General features: G+C 36.4%; 2 protein-coding genes across 3 annotated transcripts; one reads left to right on the top strand and one right to left on the bottom strand.

The window, feature by feature from the left end:
* The first annotated feature begins 3133 nt into the window (after nucleotides 1-3133).
* Nucleotides 3134-6632, top strand: LOC107799699 (uncharacterized). Its single transcript, XM_016622840.2, has 3 exons — nucleotides 3134-3786; nucleotides 4762-5178; nucleotides 6002-6632. Exons 2-3 carry the CDS (start codon nucleotides 4786-4788, stop codon nucleotides 6467-6469), a joined length of 861 nt encoding a protein of 286 aa, XP_016478326.2. The 5' UTR covers nucleotides 3134-3786; nucleotides 4762-4785; the 3' UTR covers nucleotides 6470-6632.
* A 493-nt stretch (nucleotides 6633-7125) lies between these two features.
* Nucleotides 7126-19239, bottom strand: LOC107799701 (arginine biosynthesis bifunctional protein ArgJ, chloroplastic). 2 transcript variants are annotated; one of them, XM_075222707.1, is made up of 17 exons: nucleotides 18970-19239; nucleotides 18634-18765; nucleotides 17774-17897; nucleotides 17460-17533; nucleotides 16936-16980; nucleotides 16659-16709; nucleotides 16512-16580; nucleotides 16266-16324; nucleotides 15997-16066; nucleotides 12239-12319; nucleotides 12074-12160; nucleotides 11293-11415; nucleotides 10224-10286; nucleotides 9131-9208; nucleotides 8898-9043; nucleotides 8378-8448; nucleotides 7126-7408 (listed from the first exon to the last, which is right to left on the bottom strand). In XM_075222707.1, exons 1-17 carry the CDS (start codon nucleotides 19027-19029, stop codon nucleotides 7326-7328), a joined length of 1416 nt encoding a protein of 471 aa, XP_075078808.1. In that variant the 5' UTR covers nucleotides 19030-19239; the 3' UTR covers nucleotides 7126-7325. The 2 variants fall into 2 exon arrangements, with proteins under 2 accessions (XP_075078808.1, XP_075078809.1); XM_075222708.1 differs by having other exon boundaries at nucleotides 18634-18771; nucleotides 18970-19111.
* Between the last annotated feature and the right edge of the window lie 5160 nt (nucleotides 19240-24399).

Raw genomic sequence — 24399 nt, forward strand, 5'->3', positions numbered from 1 at the left:
AGCTGGTCCTATGAGCTTCATGGCATTGTTAATTTGGAATCTTAAATTATTGGCCACTATTGTGAAGAAAGATGTCTTTATTACTGATATAACATCCGGTATTTACTAATCTGATTAATTTAAATTTAAAATGCATATGACCAACCTAGTAAAAGGGGAGTGTTTCTTACCAATGGATTTTCCATTTCTATGACTTGGTTAAGAGTGGAATGATTTATCCATTGGTTTTATAAGGTACATTAAATTCAACCTCTAATTTATGGTCATCATGTTAGAAGTAGATGATATAAAATCTTTTTGTTTTTCTGTCAAACAAAATATGCTTGAATTGTTATCTTAGCTAGTCTTTTGAGTGTCTTTAACAAAATATTTTCTTGATGAGAAGTTTCAGTAATAAAAAGGATATGTATTTAACATTAACAACGAAGTTTATAATGATTTATTGAAAATACTTCTAATTGCATGTCCTAAAAATTTCATTTTACATGGTTTGCACGTACATTCACAATTTTTATATTTCATGAATTTAATTTTACAATGACAAGTAAGAAGGAATTGACAAAAATAAATTTTATATATGTCCATAGAATTAAATAAGAACATTAAAGTATATGGAAAAAAAAATCCAACTATAATGTCATGAATAAAATAATAGTTGAAAAACTTTTAACATGCTTTTTTACTACTACAAAATGGTGATATGGAATCTCCTCATTTTATGTAATCGGTGTCAAATGATTCCTATTATTATCCATGTTCTTTTTTAAAACTTCTGGCAATAATTTCTGGGGAGTAGAAGAAACTAAAAATTAAATTTAAACCATTTTGTCTTTTTAAAAGATTGCTCATATAAATGAATAAATAGAGTACATTGTTTTATTGGTGAGAGAAAAGATAGTACATTGTTTTACTATTGAACTCCCTAAGTTTCCAAATATTACAGTTGGAAGAAAGTTTCCTAAGTTTGTTTTCCTACAAAGGCAGGGATTTCAATTAAAATTTGTTGAATTTACTTGGGCTTTACTACTTTCCTAAAATCAAATCCATTGCCTTTGATCATCAATATCAACCTTTTACTCTATAAAAAATTCAAAAAGTATATATACTCATAAAAAATCACTACTTTATAACTCAAAATTCTCTAGTCTTTTTTCCCCCATCTTTTATAAGGTTTGTATTAATTTTGTTCTTCGTATGCAAGAAAGAAGTAATATCAGAGCTTCAAGAAGTATGTTTATTTCACATTGATTTTGATCAAATTGTACATGATAACCTTTCGAGCAAGTCATTTGAGATCTGAACAATAATTGTACATACTGCAGTACTAATTAAATGGAGGTTTACATTTTTTCCTCAATATACGTTGAAAACTAGGAACATTTCATATCTTTAGTTTGAATTGGGTCTACTATCTTATTGATGGGTCAAACTGTACATAAATGGATCAAAATTGAAAAGGTCGAACATTAACCTTTGAATTGGGTCGTATTCATACAGCGGTGGCTTAGATCTAATTGCTAGACTTTTTTTCGGTCAAGTAAACCCTTTGGTCTCCTTAATTCTAGAAATAAGTTTTTCTAACTTCTAAGACTTTTTTTTTACCTGAATTTTGGAATTCTGTTAAACTAAAGAAACCCATTGCATGGGCGGACGGAATAACAAATAAGGAAAAGCAAACAAATTACTCAAATTAAGCATTGCTTTCATCAAATCGATTTGGTGTAAAATAAGAAAAAATTCAAGTGCCCATTAATTTTTATCTTTTTTTAAATTTACCATTATTCAGTAAGTCAATCAAACTTTAACCACTTATGTTCAAGTTGAGGGAGGTAAAAACTTATCCGCACTTAATTTTTATACTAATCTATATTAACTTTGGTTAAGTAATCTAGTGACGTAAAATATGTAATAATTAATCATGATTAAGAGAAAAACAATTATATGTGTAAACACATAGTATATATTTATTGATATGGTGTAAATTCCTATACGAAAAGAGTATAAATTTTATTACAATTGTTTCATTCTTAAATTTAGTTCCCTAAAAAGTAATAAATCTTAATGAAGTTATAAATGTTGGAAACATGAATGGATAATTTTGCGATATAATATAATTACAGTCGCTAATTATACAAAAGATATATACTGATTATATAATATATATATATATATATATATATCTTATAAATTAATATATCAAAATATTATTTAACAAATACTCCCTCCGTTCACTTTTACTTGGCACGTATACTAAAAATAGATTTTCATTTTTACTTGTCATTTTACGCATATCAAGAGATTTTTTCCTGTTATACCCACAATATTTATTAATCATTTCAAATCATTTTCTCAAATCTAATAAAATATGCATAAATTAATATGAGTATAATGGTAAATTATGCACTTCATTTATTATTTCTTAAGGGACATAAAAAGTTAAAACATGCCAAGTAAAAGTAAACGGAGGGAGTATTATTTTTGGGACAATTATTATACCGGGTAAATTTTCCGAGCTTAAAAGGCGACAACCATGGACATCTCCACGCGAAATAGCAAGGTCTAACTAGTTTTCGGACTGGTCATTCAAAAATAGCCAGCGTTTGCCAAGTCATTGAAAAATAACCACTATTTTGCTGCATAGAGATCGGTCCAGCATAATATACTGGAGTTTGGTCCATATGTGCATGAACTTCCAGCATATTATACTGGACCGGTATACTTTGTTGGCTCCAGTATAATATACTGGAGTTCCAGCAAAGTATACTGGAACTCCAAACTCCAGTATAATATGCTGTAGTTCCAGTATACTTTGTTGTAACTCCAGTACAATGTACTGGAGTATTTTCCGAATTTTGAATAGTATTTTCGTTCATATTCATCTTTACATAAAAGTGGTTAAATTTTGATGACTTTTGAAACTGTCGCTATTTTTGAATGATTACTGATAAATCTGATTATTTTTGAATTTCTCACAGCTCCACACGTATAGATGAAGCCCAATAAGTTGAACTTTGAAAGTCCAGCCCATGTTCCAGAAATATCTAAAATCAGGGAAAACGAAATCTCACCGTACGGACACGTGTATGAATAAGATTAGCAATGTAATAAACCGACCCGTCACATTCATTGACCCAGTAATATTCTACTTTATTTTCAAACGTATGCAGCACACCATAATACACCTATAAATACAAAAATTCTCTCTCTCAAATTATCTTTAAAAAAAAAATATAGAAAAAATTGTTCGGTCTAGCGTTGAATCCGATGGTAATTTAGGGCTATAAGAATGATCCGATTTACTTGATTTCTAGTTATGCTTCTTTGAAATCCGAGGAATTCAATCATCTTCATTCATTATTTTGTGTTTTTGTGTTAAGTGAGTTGGATTGGATTGGATTGGATCGCCGAGTTATTGGAATTAGGGATTTGGTTGTTTTGGGGGAAATCGAAGGGCATCGCATCGATATACGATGCATTCGGTGACGCCTAGTGGTGTGTTGGATGTGTTGTTGAGTTTACCTCATGCTGCTTCTTTTTATGGTGTTTTGTGTTCTCATCGTCTGAAACGTCGGCGTAGTAATATTTTTAGTTAACGTTTAATTCGTCTTCGCCTCTTTTTTTTTTCCTTCTAATTTGAAGCTGTTTCAGCTGTCGGATTGCCGGTTTTCTGTTTGTTTCGAGGGATTTTCAGCTATTTCAGATCTATTTACGAGTATTTGTTGCCAAAAGCGTTGAGTCTTTTTCTGGAGGTTTCTGAAGGGTTGTTTACGATCGACATACTCAAAGGTAATGATCGCCTAGATTTGTGATTTGATTGTTTTATTTTTGTAATTATATCCTCCGTTCATTTGTTTGGTGCTTTATGGTTAATTGGTTATTTAAATTACGTAATATCTATCACACCTAAAGGTGTGTCGTAGTGGTCAATGGAATGGAAGGAGAACCATGAGCTCTCAAGTTCAAATTCCGGCAAAAATACAAGTGATTTCCTCCCAACATGTGCTTTGGTGGGCAGAGTTATGTGGTACCCGTGCTTGGGGGAGGTAGCAGGTACCCGGTGGAATAGTCGAGGGATGTGCAAGCTAGTCCAAACACCACCCTTATAAAAAATTGAATAATATATGTCTAGAGTGATGTTTTTTTGTTGTAGATCTATGTTTACACAATGCATAAAGTTAATATTGATCCTTCCTTGTAACTCCTGTTGCCCTTGTGGATAATTTTTGTATTAATGAATTTGTTAGGATGATCAGGAACTCTAGATTTAGATAACCATAATTTTCCTTTTAAGGCAGATTGCTTACAGCCAAGGTGCAATTTTTGCCTGATAGATATGTAGCCGGCTAGCATGATGATTAGCAACATTTTATTCTAGTTGTATGGCTGCTGAGTTTTGGAAGTATTTGTTTGGTATACACCATCCCTAATGATTAATATTATTGGATCTAATGCACATTCTGTTCCTTTAACTTTAGATTCGCTTTTTCTCAACATGGTTCAAATCTTGAAGGGTTAAAAATATTTCTTGATAACTTTAAGATGACCAGTTAAGTTATGTGCAATTAGTCATCCCCAAAGTGCAGCAAATTAGATTGGCCTGAGATAAGTTTAAACTTTAAATGAAGTAACTTGGTCAGTGAGCATTCCTCTAGTCGACCCTAATGTGTTTGGGACTCGGGGGTGGTTGTTGCTGTTGTTGTTTTGCTCTAACACATTATGATTCTTGTTTTGTGCTGAGAATTTGGTTTCACGTTTGTGCAGATCTTTGCTGCTCTCTTTTAATTGATGGACATTTGTTCTGCTAATTACAAGTCGGACGTTGGAAGTGTAAGCGGTTTTTGTGAGTCATCAAAGGAGACTCTTGGTTGTGCTTCTGGCAATCCAGGATGTCCTTTTGTTAATGATCTTGGGCACCATTTCTCTGAATCTCTGAATATTGAGGATGGTGAAGACTTGATTGATAAGGACAATTCCAACACATTGGAGGAAGATGGAAGTGAAGATATTGATGCAAATGGCACTGGCATTACAGACTCGGAAAAATGCTTGATCAAGTCTGCAACATTTCCGTGCTCTAGTATGATCACTCCCCCTTCTGAGTTGGTTTATGGGCAGAAGGAGCAGGAAGTTGATGCTAATTCAACTGACTTGCCTTATGCACGTTCCATATCTTTGCCTGTGAGTTCTGTGTCTTGAGACGTTTAAGGTCAAGTTTCATGCATTTACATTATAATGATAAAGGATTTGTTACACCTCAAAAATAACCAGAAAGTATACTTCCTGTTTTTAATAAAGTTTATAGTCCACTCAAAGCTGTCCTTTGTTAATTGTTATATAAGACAATTCATTTGTTGTCTGCTTACGTTAGTATTCCTTAATAGAGCAGGATGCATTCTGACTTCGGTAATCATCATGAAAATTACTAGTGGGAAGTGTTAATGGTTTATGTGCGTGTTTTGTTTCTTTAGGGGTATGTGTTTGGCTGTGTTCATCTCAATGTTCACTTGGATCTGCTCTCACATTTTTGGGGATGGGACATCTATTGTGTCAGAATTATTTGTAGGAGGATATTTGAACCGTACGCATGTGAAGCTTTTTGTTTCCTTCAGTTGTACCCTTTATGTATATTGCTTGTCTGGCTACCTTTTTCTTCCTTGTGCTGGTAGGTTGCTTTTGGATTTTACCAGTTCTCTGCTCTTAGGGCTATTGTCTATTCAATATGATAAGTCATCATTTCCTCTATTTGTTTTTTCCAACATATGCTGCGCGCGTGCTCTGTGATATTATCACTCTCCCTCTCTTATTTACACATGGCTCTGGAGTCTGTAGCTGCCTGAAGCAACAATGTTTTTGGAACAGCGTTGGAGCAAACAAATACTATCTCATACACAGGGGTGACTCTGTGTTGGGAGATTTTCAGGGTTGAGCAATTAAGTTATTGCCAATTTTCTGTTGGTTAACTGTCTTGTTTTTTTCTCTTTTTTGTTTTATTCTCTCACAGACAGCTTTGAAGCTTGTATCTGCCATTAAAGGTAGCCGGGAAAAACAAGGCAAATCACCCAGGAAGCTGTCTGTGACATGGGCTCCCGATGTGTATGACCCTATTCCAACAGCAGTTTCGCATGTGCCAAACAGGGGGCAACGCCACAGGAGTGACAACAAGAAGCATGGGAAGAATAAGCAAAAAAGCAATGGCAAATCTTCACGAGGTAGCAAGAGTAAAGACAAGAAACAAGGTCGCAAGCATGGTGGGAGTGCCAAGAGGAGTTATCATCATCTAGAGGATAACCACATAACGACTTGTTCTAGCTTCCATTCTTTGGGGGATAACATAACTGCTCATTCTAGTGGGCTGCAGGCTAGCACTGTTGATTATGATATTGGCAGCACTCCGGATCCATTCTGTGGGAGTAGTTTTCTCAAGAAATCTGTCACAAAGTTGCATTTTCCAGTTGCAGAAGCTTCCTGAGCTTCCTTTTTGATTGTGGTGTGAGCTGTTGATCGTTTCATTTAGTTCTGTAAATAAATAAGTATGACGCTTAACTGAGTTGTGGAATTCGTTATGAGTGTTATTGGCATTTTTGTACTAAGTTTTAAAACTTTTGCCCTGAATGGATGACTGTTTTTTGCTTTGCTGTTTTTCATGTTAGCAAGTTACAGAGTATTTTTGCTTCATTGTGTTTCCCTGAAGTCTGAGATTTTGACCATCATAACCTGTAGTCCGACCATATCCTGAATGTTTCGTGTACCTATCAATTAGAGCTATGTTTAGATGACTAGAAGCTCGTGAGCGATCTTTAAAGATACAGGCCTCCTTTTGCATCTTTTTAAAGGTTATATCTTCTTAGTTTTGAAGTATTGCCTTGTGAGTGTTTGGTGCTTCAGGCTGGCAATCAAACTGCCAAAACACGGCCTTTCTGAGATCCTTAAGCCCTAATAAGTGATGCGGCTGGACCTAACAGGAATCATGTCTGTGAATATAGCAAGCTAGTGTCCAACTAATTTGTGGATGTAATTTCCAGACCTCAGGTGTTAAAACTTGGAAGTGCAAGAAAAAGAACAAGAAAAAAAGGTACAGATTTGGAGGTCTAGATTATCAGTCTAACTTTTATGGAGAGCCTAAACTTCTGAAAAAATGACGACATTAACTAAAATTAACAATTTAGAAAGGTTTTGTACATCTAGCAAAATTCTGCTAGTCCCAGCAGTATCCTTACATGTTATTTGCATTTAGCAGGGATTTTACAACTACAAAACCCATAATAATGGCTAAATGGGAACTGCTTATTAGGAGAGACTTCAATCTTTGAACTACCGCTCTTGTTTCATGTCGTGTACTCTGCATTAATTTTGACATAATCATAACTCAAGTCACAACCCCATGCTAGTCCGCTTCCTGGACCATCACCTGTGCATGGAAAACACAGAGACTATTATTTATACTTGCAGTACAAGATTCTTGTTAATACAGACAGAAGCCACAAAAACTACAGTGGATATAAACAAATCCATGATGGCCTGAACTAGCGGACATAATGCCTTAGTCTTGCAAATGCCACAAAGATATTTATGCACGGGCAAAGATATAGAAGCAAAGATAAGATAGTAGATTCTTGTTGCGTTGTCTTCCATGCACCTCGGAAGGTGGGACCGGAGGGTAAGAAAGAATTTCAGGAACACACATAGCTCATTGTGAGAGAGCTTCATACTTTGGAAGGGTGCGCTATCAAACTAATAGTCGCACTGGAAACTGAGAAAATATAGAGTAGATGTCGATTTGTTCCAGCCAACCAGAGAATATGACCCACTTTTGCTATCACGGAGCTCAAAAGGAAGATTTTTAAAACGCTCCTATGTTGAGGTGGACTCAACATGTGAAGTTAAGAATAGTTGTTAAAAAGATGTTTCATCAAGTCTGAACTAACGAGTTAGTATTAAGTTAATCTAAATGAATTCTTGGACAGTGAAAAATTTTCCCAGTTTATTTAAGGTATGAATGTCAATTTTGGACTGGATAAAGAGGAAAATTGGTTCTTTTTCCTGGGTTTGGGAGTGGGGATTGGCACAAAAAGAAAATATATCAATTTGACTTGAACTTTGGAACAGCAATTTTCGTGCCAGTATTGTTCTCAACGCCTCAAGCAACAGAAATTGGATAGCATGTAGAGACGAGTCACAGCTTGCACCATCTTATAAACAAAATCAAGTCAATGCACTCTCCAAAGACTAGGTTGCATAGACTCTCTTCTGGGTAAATATATCTCTAGAGCTATGTGTGATGCCATGGAGTTGGTTTACTTTCATCATGATACTTCCACCACTGCAGAGGAAGTAGAATATGAATATGAACATGCCTGTTTATGTATGTGAAACTTACCGGTTGATATTTGAATTTCGACAGTGCCGTGGACATCACCAGCCTTTCGGAGATAATTGCTAGCTGCAACCCTGCAAAAGGACCCAAGATTTCATGATGTCCAAAGAGAGAATATTAGCAAAAGACATACAAAAAGAGAAAGGAAAAAGTTCTGCGGAAGAGTGTACAGATGAGGTGGTAAGTACTTTAGGTCTAGCATCCAAAATTGGCCTACTGAATACAGGATCGACAGCCAACAATTTGAGATAGAGATATATCCAAACAACAGAATTATCATACGCTCTATATGGCTAGAGTCCCACCAGGAAAATTAAATATATAAGAGCTAAAGGAATCGGATAGGTTTTGGTCAGAAAATGACAGTAGCATCCAAACTTAAGCAAAATGAGTTGGTTAGCGTGCTTGTAGCCGGCTCTTTAAGAAGCGTGATAGTTCCCTTTTGAGATAAGAACTGACACAAGGCAATACCACGGCCCATGACTAATAAAGCAATAAAATTGTGGGGTATCATTCTCCATACCTATCAAATGGAAGTGGTTGCCCTGCTTCCATAAGCACAATATCTCCAAGTGATATCTGAAGCTTGTCGGAGTTGAAAGGAATCCCTGCATAGCCAGCAGCACAAGCAATACGGCCCCAATTGGGATCCCTACCGTATACAGCAGCCTGATTATATATTAGAAAGGAAAGCATCATTTAAATATACTTTCAAGACTGCTCCAAATAGATATGTAAAGTTAATTCACTCCATACCTTGACAAGTGAAGAAGCCGCCACTGAACGAGCAATCTTTGCTGCATCAGCTTCGTTATCAGCACCGGCAACCCTCACCTAAGTCCAATTAAAGACAAACATGTCACAGAGGGGGTGTGGATGGAGGAGGTTAAGGCAGACATGTCACAGATCAAAAGAGGAAGTACTGCATGAAAAATAACAAACTATTGATTCTAGAAGCTACTGGTTTATATATGCTTATCAACAAACTGACAAAAATTATATAGGAAGCCACATTGAAATTTTTTTTGGTCAAAATGAAAACACATTATTGCCCTTTTTCTTCTTAACGTTTGATAACCAAGAAATACCCGAGAGCTAGGGAGTGTTACGAAATTCAGTGGATAATAAGTCTGCTCTCTACCCTTCTCCACTTACATGATTGTCCTTTATCATGCCAATTGCAAGTAACGAAAGAATTGAAATCAAGAGTCAAACCAAAGATAGAATTAATGCGTGTATGCTATATATAAATACACTAGCACCTTCTCCCTACCATAATCTGTGTTTAATTCGAGCACTCCAATAGAGCTTGTTCTCTTTACTCATATAGCAAAGCCACCATCCTCCAGTATTTGTATCAAAATAAGATAATGCCAATTTATTTTATGACCTCCATTCATATACCAATACAAGATATACTTTTCCATCTTTGACACCTTTTCAATTTATCCCTAACAAACTCAACTATGCTAACCAATTCAATCATTTTTTTCTTTCTGATGGTGTCCAAATCGCACCTCAACTACAGTCCAAACAGCCTGTTCGACCTTAGAACCCACAAGCAGTAATCTGCCCGCCAAAGCTGAAGAAATGAACTCACACTGAGTGTTGTAGTTGAGATCTGAACCTGGGATCTCTAGGTTCTTACTCCTATACCTCAGCTACTCAGCCATCCATTTAATCATTCTTTTCTAGTACTCATCTATGATCAAATAGCTTAAATGAAAATATCAGAGGAGAATTACCTTTCTAGAGTTGGTTGCTAAGCTTATGCATGTTTAAGAAACAAGACTAGGAGCAAATGGAAGTTGGTCAAAGCTCATAAGGAACTTAATAAAGAAATACAGACCTCAATCAAACATGTTGCTCCTTCACCATCCCAAGCTATTGATTTTGCTAGACCCTGCATTACCTGTAGTGGAATCAAGTCAATACTCCTGAAAGGATATTCCTAAACTATTTATTTATTTAGTTTATCAGTTATAAGGACGTCCCTTTATTATCATGTTCATAAACCATCACAGATCATGAGGATCTTCGTTTGTGACTATTGTGACCTGTAAATTTGCTAAGCTATATACATGCTTTTTGCTTGAAAGTGACCAGCATGCAGTCCATTATGGTGAAACCAATGACAAAAGAGTGCAGGATGAACTATACAACACAAAGATCATGTAATTAAAAGTCACAGAAACAATTAGCATATATGGTGAAATCATCATCTGAAAATACTTACACTGCATCACAAATGTAACTCTTCTACCATCACATAAGGCAACAAAAGAAGCAAAGAAGAGACTCAAAGGAAGTATTAAGGTATATAGTACACTGACATGAGAAGGTTGGAAGTGCTAATTCTCAATCGGGAACTGATAGTAACAAAAACCCCATCCTGGTTGTGTTTATGTCAAGATAGACTAGTCCGCATGAGAATAACAGCTTGTTTGGATGGTTGTTACCCATTGTATTGTATCGTATTGTTACTTTAAATACGATGTTTGTTTTGATTGTTATTTAAATTTTATTGTATCGTATCGTTAAATCCGTCGTTACATAACGACGAAATGTGTCACTTTATGTAACGACCAATTTGGTGTGGTCGCGTTGTTACCTTGTTTTTTTCTCTCAATCTCACCCTTAATTATTATTAAATAATTCTTTTTATCATTTACCCTACTTTTTTATATAATAATTTTACTATGTATCATAATTTTTCTTTATAATATTACAAATTTATTCTTCATAGTGCTGGTGCGTGATATCGTGAAACGATGGCAAACGACATAATCTATCCAAACATTGTATTTATCAAACAATACAGTACAATACAATACAGTACGATACGATACATTATGAAACGATACGTACAACCATCCAAACAAGCTGTAAAGCAATAAAAAGGAAATAACAGCACATACAGCATCAAGGCAGTTCTGTAGGTGTTCTGCCTCGGAGCAGTTCAAAGAAGAAATCTCATATGATTCTGAAAGTCCGCTGGCCAGAGCAATGACAGCATCATTTGTACTGGTGTCTCCATCAACCTGTCAAAATATATGCACCTGGGTTTAGATCATGCAATGGAATCACTGAGTGCATCGAGATGACATCATTAAACAGAAAGGGGCCAGACAAAGCATATCAACGTGAAATCATTTGAGATATGTGAACAGGCTGAGTCAAATCAAGCAGGTAATATTTTAGCATTATGGGAAAATGAATTTGATAAAACCACACAACTTAAAACTTAAACCATTCTAGAGATGCAACCAAGAAAATAACATACGACTCCTCAACATAACAGAAAAAACAATACATTTCAGATAGATCATGCAAAAAACTTCTACTAGCACTGATGTAGCATAAACGCACTACATCAAATCTCTCTTCCTCAGACTTGCACACAAGGTAGAAACAACTTGCATAAGGTTCAAGAATCTAAAGCTTTACTTTAATCAGCTTACATATAGGTCGAACAAGAAGAAAAATAAAAAGAATAAGGAGAATATGGACTTGATCTATTTAATAAGTATTCTTTCAGTGAACTCAAATGTTGCTGCTTCATTTGATAAATGATAATCAAATACAACAGAAATGTCCACATGCAACTCAGTGCAAATTTCTACCATTGAACTCCAGTCCTCATGCAGGTCAGAATCGTATACGTCTGAAGTATTAATTCTATGTAAATTTCTTACTTACAGTAATTTGATTAAAACTTCGATTTACAGCAACTTGTACCATCTTTCTCCAAACATCACTTGTTACCGAGGCATCGGTAGTTACAACCTGCAAAGTTGCATTTCAAATCCAGTAAGATACTCTCACTGCTTAAGGGAGAAACAGCGGAATTCCGAAGATACTTACACCAAGCATTGTTGCCATGTTAGGATGAATCATCCCAGAACCCTTTGCCATGCCCCCAACTCTTATTCGAGTTCCTCTGACCTGACCATAAGTACAGATATATATATCATTACATACTCATTATAGTTTTCCAAATGTGAAAATTTTAAGATACACAAACTGCAGATAGTCTTGAGTCAGATTATGCATTGATTTCGCCTAGATGCTAAGTTACTGCTTTTGATGGTCGGTGATAGCACAGCATGTCACCAGTAATGCATTATCTTAAATACAACAACAACAACTACCCAGTAAAATCACACCAAGTGGGGTCTGGGGACCGTAATGTGTACGCAGACCTTACCCTTACAACGATAGGGCAGAGAGACTGTTTCCGATAGACCCTCGACTCAGAAAGACGGAAATAAAAAACAAGAAAAGACAATTTATTAGTAACTCCAGTAGAAACCGTAATAGTAACAGAAGTATAACAACCAAAAGATGAATGACATGCAATAATAGTAACCAGTATCTAAGGCCCGGGGCTAAGATAAACAACAAGGATAGTGTGGATTCAACATAAACTGCAAGCCAACTAAGATCAACCCTAATCCAACCCCGCCTCACCCTCGGTATGAAGTAAGGAAAGTTCTATTACCCCCTAACTTACAACCCTAATGCTTGACCTCCCGACCTTCCTATCAAGGGCCATGTCCTCGGAAATCTGCAGTCGTATCATCTCCTGCCTGATCACCTCTCCCCAATACTCAGGCCTCCCTCTACCTCTTCTCGTACCCACCACGGCCAACCGCTCACACCTCCTCACTGGCGCATCAAGGCTTCTCCTCTGCACGTGCCCGAACCATCTGAGCCTCGCTTCCCGCATCTTGTCATCCACAGGGGCCACACACACTTTCTTCCGAATATCTTCATTCATAATCTTGTCTATCCTAGTGTGCCCGCACATCCACCTCAGCATCCTCATCTCTGCTACCTTCATCCTCTGGATATGGAAGTTCTTAACCGGCCAACACTCTGCCCCATACAACATGACCGGTCTAACCACAGCTCTATAAAACTTACCTTTGAGTGTCGGTGGTACTTTCTTGTCACACAAAATTCCAGATGCAAGCCTCCATTTCATCCAGCCCGCCCCTATACGGTGAGTGACGTCCTCGTCGATCTCTCCGTCCCCCTGAATCATCGACCCAAGGTACTTGAAGCTATCTCTCTTCGGGGTGACCTGTGATCCAAGCCTCACGTCCCTGCCTACTTCCCTCGACTCAGCGCTAAACTTGCACTCCAGGTACTCTGTCTTAGACTTGCTAAATTTGAAACCCTTAGACTCGAGGGTTTGTCTCCAAACCTCTAATCTCTCGTTAGCACCAACCCTCGTCTCATCAATTAGAACTATGTCATCAGCAAATAACATACACCATGACACATCCCCTTGAATATGGTGTGTCAATGCATCCATCACCAAGGCAAATAAGAACGAGCTAAGCACAGAGCCTTGGTGTAATCCCATAACAACCGGAAAATGCTCCGAGTCGCCTCCCACAGTCCTAACCTTAGTCTTAGCTCCATCATACATGTCCTTGATCGCTCTTATGTAGGCTACCGACACGTCCTTTGCCTTAATACATCTCCAGAGCACCTCCCTAGGAACCTTGTCGTACGCTTTCTCCAAGTCAATAAACACCATATGCAGATCCTTCTTCTTATCCCTGTATTGTTCCACCAACCTCCTAATAAGGTGGATAGCTTCCGTAGCGGAGCGACCCGGCATGAACCCAAATTGATTGTCGGATATAGACGTCGTCTTCCTCACCCGCACCTCCACCACCCTTTCCCAGACTTTCATGGTATAGCTAAGTAACTTGATACCCCTATAATTGTTACAACACTGGATATCACCTTTGTTCTTGTACAACGGTACCACTGTACTCGATCTCCACTCATCCGGCATCCTCTTCGTCCTAAAAATTTACATTGAACAACCCAGTCAGCCACTCCAATCCTGCTCTACCCACACACTACCAAAACTCAACCGGAATTTTATCTGGCCCGATCGCTCTACCCCTACTCATCTTACGCAAAGCCCCCACGACCTCCTCCACCTTAATGCGCCTGCAATACCTAAAATCTCGAAGACTCTCCGAATGCCCCAAGTCCCCTAGCACTATATCTCGGTCCCCCTCCTCATTTAGAAAACCATAGAAGTAAGTCTGCCATCTCTGCTTAATCTGGGACTCCCCCATCAATACTCTACCATCCTCGTCTTTGATGCGCCTTACTTGGTCCAGATCCCGGGCCTTCCTCTCCCTCGCTTTAGCCAGCCGAAACAACTTCATGTCCCCGCCTTTCTCCCCCAATTCTTCGTATAGACGACTAAACGCTGCATTCTTAGCCTCCGTGACCACCAACTTTGCCTCCTTCCTAGCCACTTTGTACCTCTCTATTCGCTCTCCTCTCCTCCTCGCTTGTGCTCCCTGCCAACTTCACGTACGCTTCCTTCTTCGCCTCCACTTTACCTTGGACTACGTCATTCCACCACCAGTCGCTTTGGTGCCTGCCAGAAAAACCCTTTGATATACCTAGCACCTCTCTCGCCGCCTCCCTCACACAGTTCGCCGTCGTTGACCACATAGTGCTCGCGTCTCCACTACTCTAAGCTCCCATAGCTGATAACCTCCCCTCCAACTCATGGGCTTTATCCTTGGTTAAAGCTCCCCATCTAATGCATTATCTTAAATGTGACTGAAAATTTAATTTCATATCTACCGAAAACTCTTCTTGTCTTTATAGTGAGTAAAGGAAAGTTGTCATTAGTTGTAAATTGAATATGGGCAAAACCCGCCAGCGACCTATTAAGTTCACATGCATTTACTTACTTTTCTTTTTCAGAAAATCGTACTCCAAGAAACAGTATAAGATAACAAGAGAAGAGACCTCCATCCTTTTCCACCCTCCAAAAAGAAAAAATCTCTAGCACTCTTAACCTCATTTTTTTCTTGCAAAAGCTCTTACTAACCATTTCTCGGTTTTAACTTATGCAAAAAAAATTGACCAACATCAAGAGGATTTAAATGTTCAATGTGATTCATTGCAAACAAAATAAAAAAAGAGGATTGGTATAACCGCAAAACTAAATGCAACATGCACAAGCATAGAGATTCATACACATCAGGCTACTCCTATTCTGGAGCTACCAACGACTGCTGATGCACTATCAACCAGCAAGAATTTTAAGGCTTCAAGCTATAGACGATGCATAGTGAAACAGCATCACGCTGTTGATTTCTTAGTGCTTGACAGTAAGCAAGGAATTGGAGTTCCAGCAGCAGAACATCTTTTAACCCGACTAAAGGAAATTCGGTGTAATCTTCTCCTCCAGCTATAATCCCAGAAGTTAGTTGATTTCTTTTACATTTTCCACCTTTGCTTTATTTCTTTCATGGTTTGGCAGTCTCCATGGTTACAAATTGTAACGCCTCAAACAGTTATTATCATATTGTTCATCCAATTTTATGCAACACAACAATGTCAAAATTTTGAAGTATTAATATTAATTAATTTAATTTAGAAAATGGAACTTGAATATTTTAAAAAAACTTAATGAAATTTTTATCAAGACCTTAATAATGATCTAGTAAAATTCAACCAAAATAAATAGATTGATTCAAACTGTCATACAAATTCGGAGAGTAATGAATATTAGCATCCAAGAATCTTAATCATAACAAGCACAACAATGTCGGGAAAGCTAATCTTCTTACCTCTGTTTCAACTGCCACACTCTTACTAACAAGATCAGTGGTCGTTATAGCTACAGCTGCAGAATCTGCCCTGCAAATGCACATATGAGATCAGCAAATCCCTAAGCAGAAGAGGCCATTTAGAATGGATAGAAGTTCATTATGAGAATGCATGAATACAAAACCAAACAGGTCTGTATAAAGAAAGAATATGAGGTGGAAGAAAGAAATACAATTATTATAGGATAAAATCTGATGATGCAATTTATACAGGAAAAAAAGGAGGTTACCCCTCCACAGTTGATGAAAGCTGCCTAACAAGGTGTGGGAGTGAGTTGAGAAGTGCCTCCTACAAGTGATGTAAAACATAAAAGATGAGGTTACTGGTCAGGGGAAAAAGTTCGCACAGTAAAAGCACACACATATATGCCAAAGAAATGTAAATTCAAGGCGTCCAACACTGTGCATTGCTATATGCAAGAAGGAGGTTCAAGCACTTAGGAAAAAACAATTAAGTGCAACACGTTAGCGTTTACCTTCTTTATTCTTTGACCTATTACACCAGTTGATTCGATCAAGACTTCATCTTGCTTCAGTTGAAGTAACTGTCACAATTGAAAAATGCTATCAGAAACCTAACATCTAAAGTCTAAATTAATATGGACAAAATGAAAACTGCAAACCTTAGCTAGTGCACTTGAGCACTCTATTACATCCTGATAACCTGCATCACCCTGAAAAGGAAATTTTGAAACTATCAAGTCACATTATAAATTAACGCAGAAAGAAAGTGATATGACAGTCACTACTTATCACTTCAAGCCTATCCCTTCTTTGAGAAGTTGGATGAGTCTGCTTTGATTTTACTGGCAATCAAATTGAAACTAGAGGTAGAGATACACCCCCCTTTGTACTGAAGTTCAAAGATTGGGCTTCCAATTCAAACTCAGGAGAAATTACCGTTGCCGCATTAGCTTGACCAGCATTTATCAGTACCGCACGAGCCTGAAAAGTAGCAGTATTCTTATAAGAAGACAAAACTTTAGAAGTAGTCATGTTTGCTGCAAGCAATCTATGACAGCAGGTTACTTATATATACTTCTAATAAGCCTCTTGGATTCACAAAATAGTAATAATTCATGAAAGTTTGAGGTCATTCCTAAATATAAATGGAGATGCGTCCTTTTCTTCTAATAAAACAGATTTATACAAAAGCATCGTCCTTAAACATGTGAAAGCAGCTAATAATATAGCACGATAGCTTAATTTAAAACCTTTTTCCGCTCAATAGTCACCAATTGCAACGACTTTGCTGCTTGTCGTATAACATCATCGCTTAAGTCAATATAGGTTAAACAAACATTATGCAGAGTGCGGAATTACAATAGCACGTGAAAGTTGAGAGTTGACAGTTCTAAATATGAAAAAGAGTTCCTTTACCACAAGTGAGAGGCAAAACAATAAGTACAGTTTCTCCTACATACCGTTTTTGATGCATTTAGTGCGCTTTTACAGTATAGTACAGGTGCAGCTGCAACAACGTTTGTAGTAAATGCCCCTGGATGAAAGAAAAGAAAAAGAAAAAAGTGATTCCTGATTCATCGGTTTCTATCGGTTGGTTGTTAGATGGTAAGTTTTAACACAACCACCAAATAGGTGTATTCCTTTTCTCTTTCAAGGAAGTTGTGGATGGGGGGAAGGAGGGAGGGATATTAAACGAACGACAATATAATTTTCCACTCATGAACCTAAGAAAAGCTCAACACTGATGACCTAGGACTATATCAGGGTAGCTGACCTGCAGATATGGCATCTACATCACAAGTGACGAGCGCGAGATCAGGCTTCTCTCCGAGAGCACGCAATCCACCATACATCCCAGCAGCTTTGAAGCCCTTTGCAGCAGTAACTCCACCAGGAATCTACAGATTTGAAGCAGTCTAAGTGTCTAGAGAAAAAATTTATATCATATAGTAGTCCTGAATAATCATTTGTCCCTTTTAAGAACTAATTTTCAGGAACAAGGCGAGAGTACTGAAGCAATGAGGTTCAGGAAAAAAGACTATTCAATCCTATCATATCATATAGATTCGAACGATTTTGAGCTTACAATAGAACTCTGCATGCTTTCTCCTGAAATGATGGTTGTACATAATTACACTAGCACTTCTCTAAAATGTTGGCACCAATTATCCATCTCATCTCTAGCTACAAATGTCGTAGCAATAGTAAAATACCTATTAGAGTAGCTTAGGATGGCCATATTTATTTTTATTCCTCAATCCAGATTATATAATAGGCACACCTGTATAGGAAACTAGAATCTCAATCTCATCAGACAAAACAGTCAAAACAAAGAGATAACAACACTTGATAACATTTAACTTATATACTATGACAGCGTGAAGAATATTTTACACTATCAGGTCGCCCCAAAAGGCATTTACAAGTAAGCCTCCACAAAAGGTGGAATTTATAATTTTCAAAATAAGGCAAGTAACCTGCTACAATATGTTAGTATACATATAAGTATTATAATTTAGATAACTTCTATTAACAGAGAACTCCTAATTTAGTATCGGAATGAAATGAGCCCAAATAGAGTAGAATTGATATAGTTGAATAAGATAGCCACTAGTTTGTATAAAAGTCTCTCACCTGCTGCCATGGTCCTTCAGGTAGGAATATAGGAGCTGCTGGTATATAATTTGATGCTTCCTTTGACATTGATGTAACTGCTAACACTTTAAAATCTCTCCTTATATGCTTTGGCAAACCATGTGCCTTCACCTACAGCTTAAAAACTCACACTTTTACCTAATAGTGCAAATGCAAAAGATCACATAAAAAACCACAGAAAATGCAAGTAATTGAGCACCATCAAGCTGTTGCACAAATCAAAAATACTGTACTTAACAAATAAATGGGCATTCTTTGCAATGGCATCATTTTCTAGGTAACCAAACAGAAATTAAAAGGAAAGAAAAAACTGACCTTAAATCCATTGAGGTCGGAGAATCGGACAGAGATGAAATGAGGAACAGATAAAGACATTGTTTGGGAGAGGCTATGTAATAGGGTTTTAGTGTAAGATTTGAACTGAAATTTTTGTGGGTTAATAGAAGAAATAGGAAATCTACAGAATTAATTAACACAGAAAAGTAAAAAAGGGTGTTCAATTGGAGGCAATAATAAACAAAGTACAGTACACTGCTGGAGTCAGAGTTAGTAGTAGGTAAAGGTAGGAGTAGTATTTGTTGGGAATCATTTTCTTGGAGTTTTGTATTAATATAGGGGACAAAAAGATTTGGTACATAATCTACCACGTTTTAATTTAATTTAATACCATTATTTATGCTACTCCCTCGTCTTAATTTACACGACGGAACTTGATTGTGCATGAAATTCAAAAAAGGAAGATTTTTTTTTAAAACTTTTTTGTAAGCCATGATATTCCAATAGTTTATTTAAGGTTAAATTAGTTTTAATTAAAAAAATATTTTATCTTATTTAAGTGTCACGTAGAATGGGATATAATATAATATATGCCATTTGGCACACCATTTCATTATCATCTGGGATGGTTTTTTTTAACTGCAATCACAAAAATCAAAGAAGAGTGATTTTATTAATTAGTTAGGGATAAAATTCTATTCGTTCCTTTAACCCTTCTCTCCTAATTGTTCTATGTGATGCGAGGATTGGAACAACATATTTCTCGAACTTACAACTTATTTGGATGGTTGTTATGTATCATTTCATAATACATCGTATAATATTGTATTGTATTGCACTGTATAGTTTTGATGTATACAATATTTGGATAGATTGTATATCAAACATGATTATTTAATAGTATGGAAGGGCAAGATGACAGAAAAAAATAAGAGAACGACGCGACCACACCAAATCGGTCATTCCATAAAGTAGCATTTTTTGTCGTTACGTAACGACGGAATTACTGATACAATATGATACGATATAATAATAATCAAATAACAATCAAAACAGACATTGTATTTAAAGTAACAATATGATACAATACAACAAGTAATAATTAACCATCCAAACAAGTTGTTAGGATGATGGGATCTCCTTGTGTTGTATTTGATATCAAGAACGTCAGGCAACACTTCGGTACTTCGAGTTTGAGAAAATATAATTTGATGTCTTTCTTTTTGTGAAATCCCCAAGAACTTATGGGATTTCCGAGATGTTTTGAATCTTTTGTGAATATTCTAAGAGTTTATTGAATTTTCGAGATGTCATGATCTCCTTGTAAAATATTTCAAGAGTTTATAAGGATTTTCGAGATGTTTTAATCTTTTTGTCCCAAGAGTTTGCGGGATTTTGAGATTTGTTGGATGGTTATTAACTACTAAACCTTCGTGTTGTGACCTAATTTATTTGTTGGATGGTTATCAACTATTGTGCCTTCATCTTGTAATGCAAAGGTTATTCAAAAGAAGCTACACACTTCATCAAAAATTAAATACTCACTTCATCTCAGAAAGAATAGTACAATTTTTTTCACAAATAATATAAACCTGGATATCGGCGTAATTATTTTTAAAAATAAGATAGTGAATAAGTTTAATTACCAATTACAACATTTGATACTGATTGAATAGACTTAGGGATTGTTTGATTTACTATTTGTAATATGAATGTTATAATGCAAGGATTGTTTATACAGACAATAATAATGTATGAATTGCTATGTGATTAATAATAATACATGAATAATGAATTGTTAGGTAGGGATTACCTAATTTAAGAAAACTATTGTCTTTATATATTATTATTCTCCATCAACAAAAGTTGTTGTAGTGAAGCCCTGTACAGTGTACTCTCTAGCTCGCCGACGACTTTATGATATTTGTATGTTTTGTTCTCTCGGTCCCTGTCCTATTTCTTTCTTCGATTCAGTCTAACCGCGTTGAGTATTCCTTGGGTTATTACTGCTTTGCTTTATTGTTTTTGGTAACCAAAATTTGTGTATATATGTTTCCTATCCTTTTGAATATAACTTCTTGCTGCAATTATTATATGCATATTGGTAATTGTACTTGATTTGCTCATGCATTTTATCTCTTTGATGAAATTGCTCTCAGTTACCAACTAATTGGTGCAGAATTAAACTATCTTATGGAAATCTGAAATGTATATATCCACTTGAGACATTAGAAAAAGCTATTAAGCAACGATGCAGAATTTTTAAAATAGTTTCATCTAAAATATAGTAGTCCATGAAATAAAAGTCCCTGAAAGACATTGTCGTGGAAAGGTTACAACATGAAAGTAAAAATGCTGTTTAAAATGGTTATGACTATTATTATTAACGTTGATGGAGGATGTGGTTCCCTCACTTGAGAGGTTGCTTCCATGCTATCATATTTAATACTTAGTTTGTATTCATATAATACACTGACTGGACTTGGACTGTAATATCAGGTAGTACGAGCATGAAAAGAATCTCCCAGATGACCTGGTTGGCAACCTTATAAGATATGTTCCCTCAATTGCCGTTTTCCTTCTCTCAAGTGCGCGACCTTGAGTTTAAAGTTATCCCATGCTCATATTCCAAAATCCTTCTTGCAATTGGAGATGCCCATTTAATAGTGTACTATGATTTAAAATTCAAGATTTAAAGTACTATAAATTACGACATCGTTATTGAACATTGCAACAATTGCGACAGTAATTGAGATTAGCCATTTGATAATCTGCTTAATAATTATTTGTGTTTAGATTAATTTACCAAACAAGGCCTAAGTGAGATGTTAGGATCTAACTGTTGAGTTTTTGTTTAAGATGAAATAGTCTTAAAATTAGAGTGAATGAGAAATGGGATTCGGATTTGGTCAATTGATTAATTTTTTGGACCAAATTTATTTGTTAATAGTGAATATTAACGCGATATAATCCGTGTTTGTAACGGATGTTTTCCAATCCGTGTATTATGTTGCAACACTAAGAAATAAGCAGCCTAGTGCACCTCCCACAATGGTGCAAGTGCTCCTCCCACCAAGCAAGTGTACATTCCACCATGTAAGTGTTTTCTCCATGATAGCCTAGTGCTTGTTGCACCATAGATGGGGCAGATTTCTCTCAAATAATTGCTATAAATAGAGCATAAGTTGGAGAGAAAGAGAACACATAGGAAAAAACACTCGAAACACTCTGTATACACTTAATATACACTCTGTATACACTGGATATACACTCTGTATACACTGCGTATACACTGGAAAAACGAATTGCAATTTGATATTCTCTTCAGTAAGAATTCAACATCGGCTATACTTTGCATTCCTTCCTCTCAGAATTTCCATTCGACTTCTGAGTTGTCCTCCTTATTCTACATTGTTTTTAACTACAAACAAAGCATCCATAAGTGTGATTTGCTGCCGAACTTTGTATTCGCTGAAACACTGGGGTTTGAAGTACCGCTATACCAGTGTGTAATTCGTTCTATCCTGAGAGAAAATAATCCATAACTTTGGGTACTAGGAGGGGATTAAATTCCTTAAGGAAACACTGTGAATTCAGTGGGCTCGAATTAATTTCTGTTTTATTTATATTTACGTTTATAAGCTAACGTTCTAATTTCCAGAATCATTATTTACAAGTACAGAAGGAACAAAAAGCTTAAGGAATTTAATAATTTTAATTTATGTATTTGTGTTACTTTTATTATTCTGGAAACTATAACCTTTGTGGTTTTTGTGTACTCCCGTTTGGAGAGTAAAGCCTTCGTGGCGGTTTGTTGGAGATTAAAATCTACGTGATTTTTACTCCAGTTTTAAAGCCTTCGTGGCGTTTTGTTGGAGACTAAAATCTACGTGATTTTTTACTCCAGTTTTAAACATTTGTTTGTGTCATTTTTACAGTAAAAATGGCGAATGACGGAAATCAAGTTGTTCCGATGATGACTGCCAACGCATCGACAAGTCGAACTCCGGCGTTGGCACCGGCAGAGAAACCTGAAAAAATTTTCGGGATGGATTTCAAGCGTTGGTAACAAAAGACGTTCTTCTACTTGACTACGTTATGTCTACAGAAGTTCATCAAGGAAGATGTTCCTGATCTTCCAGATGAAACCCCAGAGAATGATAGCTTTCTCGTGATTGAGGCGTGGAAGCATTCTGACTTCTTGTGCAGGAATTATATTCTTAGCGGACTGGAGGATAATCTGTATAATGTATACAGTAGCGTGGAGACGTCAAAAGAATTGTGGAATGCACTTAAAAAGAAATACAAAACTGAAGATGCCGGGATGAAGAAATTCGTCGCCGCAAAATTTTTGGACTACAAAATGGTAGATAGCAAGTTTGTTATTACCCAAGTCCAGGAATTGCAAGTAATTATTCATGATCTACTTGCTGAAGGTATGTTTCAAATAAATACTGATATTGAAAGTAAAATTTTTAGTAATTTTACTAACGGAATTTTCATTGAAGGTCTTGTCATCAATGAAGCATTCCAAGTAGCAACAACAATTGAGAAGTTGCCTCCATTGTGGAAGGACTTTAAAAATTATTTGAAACACAAACGAAAGGAGATGTCCCTTGAAGATCTTATTATTCGATTGAGAATCGAAGAGGACAATAAAGCTGCTGAGAGAAGAGGCCGTGGAAATTTAACAATAATGGGAGCAAATATTGTTGAAGATAACAAAAAGAGAAAGAAGGCTTCTGGTCCGAAATACAACCCAAGCAAGAAGCGGTTCAGCGGAAACTGCTACAACTGTGGGAAAACCGGACACAAATCTACGGAGTGTCGTGCTCACATGGTAGAAAAGCATGATGATGTTGATGACTTGTGCGCCATGCTTTCTGAATGCAACCTGGTAGAAAACCCAAAGGAGTGGTGGATTGATTCTGGAGCCACTCACCATGTTTGTGCCGTGAGGGAAGCATTTTCTACATATGCTTCTGCTGGACCCGAAAAGACGCTCTCTATGGGAAATGCTGCTACAACAAAAATTGAAGGATACAGATATTTCTCAAGATGACTTCTGGCAAGGTCATGACTTTGAACAACATCCTTCATGTTCCCGAGATTAGGAAGAACTTAGTCTCTACTGGACTTCTTGCAAAACACGGTTTCAAGTGCGTTTTTGTATCTGACAAGGTAGTGATTAGTAAGAATGAAATGTTTGTAGGAAAAGATTACCTTACTGAGGGCCTTTTCAAGCTGAATGTAATAGTTGTTGAAACTAATAATAAAACTTCAGCTTCTTCTTACTTACTTGAGTCAAATGATTTATGGCATTTACGTTTGGGTCATGTCAATTATAAAACCTTGCGAAAAATGATAAACTTGGAAGTATTGCCTAAGTTTGAATGCAAAAAATCAAAATGTCAAATATGTGTGGAATCTAAGTATGTTAAACATCCTTATAAGTCGGTTGAAAGAAAT

This window comes from Nicotiana tabacum, chromosome 10, assembly GCF_000715075.1.
Source record: "Nicotiana tabacum cultivar K326 chromosome 10, ASM71507v2, whole genome shotgun sequence".
Taxonomy (NCBI): Eukaryota; Viridiplantae; Streptophyta; class Magnoliopsida; order Solanales; family Solanaceae; genus Nicotiana; species Nicotiana tabacum.

Bases quoted from the DNA above. Each gene is read 5' to 3' on its own strand.
- LOC107799699 (XM_016622840.2), top strand. From the start codon at position 4,786: ATGGACATTTGTTCTGCTAATTACAAGTCGGACGTTGGAAGTGTAAGC. The intron at 5,179-6,001 runs GTGAGTTCTGTG...ATTCTCTCACAG, and splicing joins CACGTTCCATATCTTTGCCT to ACAGCTTTGAAGCTTGTATC.
- LOC107799701 (XM_075222707.1), bottom strand. From the start codon at position 19,029: ATGTCTTTATCTGTTCCTCATTTCATCTCTGTCCGATTCTCCGACCTC. The intron at 16,325-16,511 runs GTAAACGCTAAC...CATCACTTGTAG, and splicing joins TAGGTCAAAGAATAAAGAAG to GAGGCACTTCTCAACTCACT. The intron at 10,287-11,292 runs GTATGTGCTGTT...ATTCCACTACAG, and splicing joins TACAGAACTGCCTTGATGCT to GTAATGCAGGGTCTAGCAAA.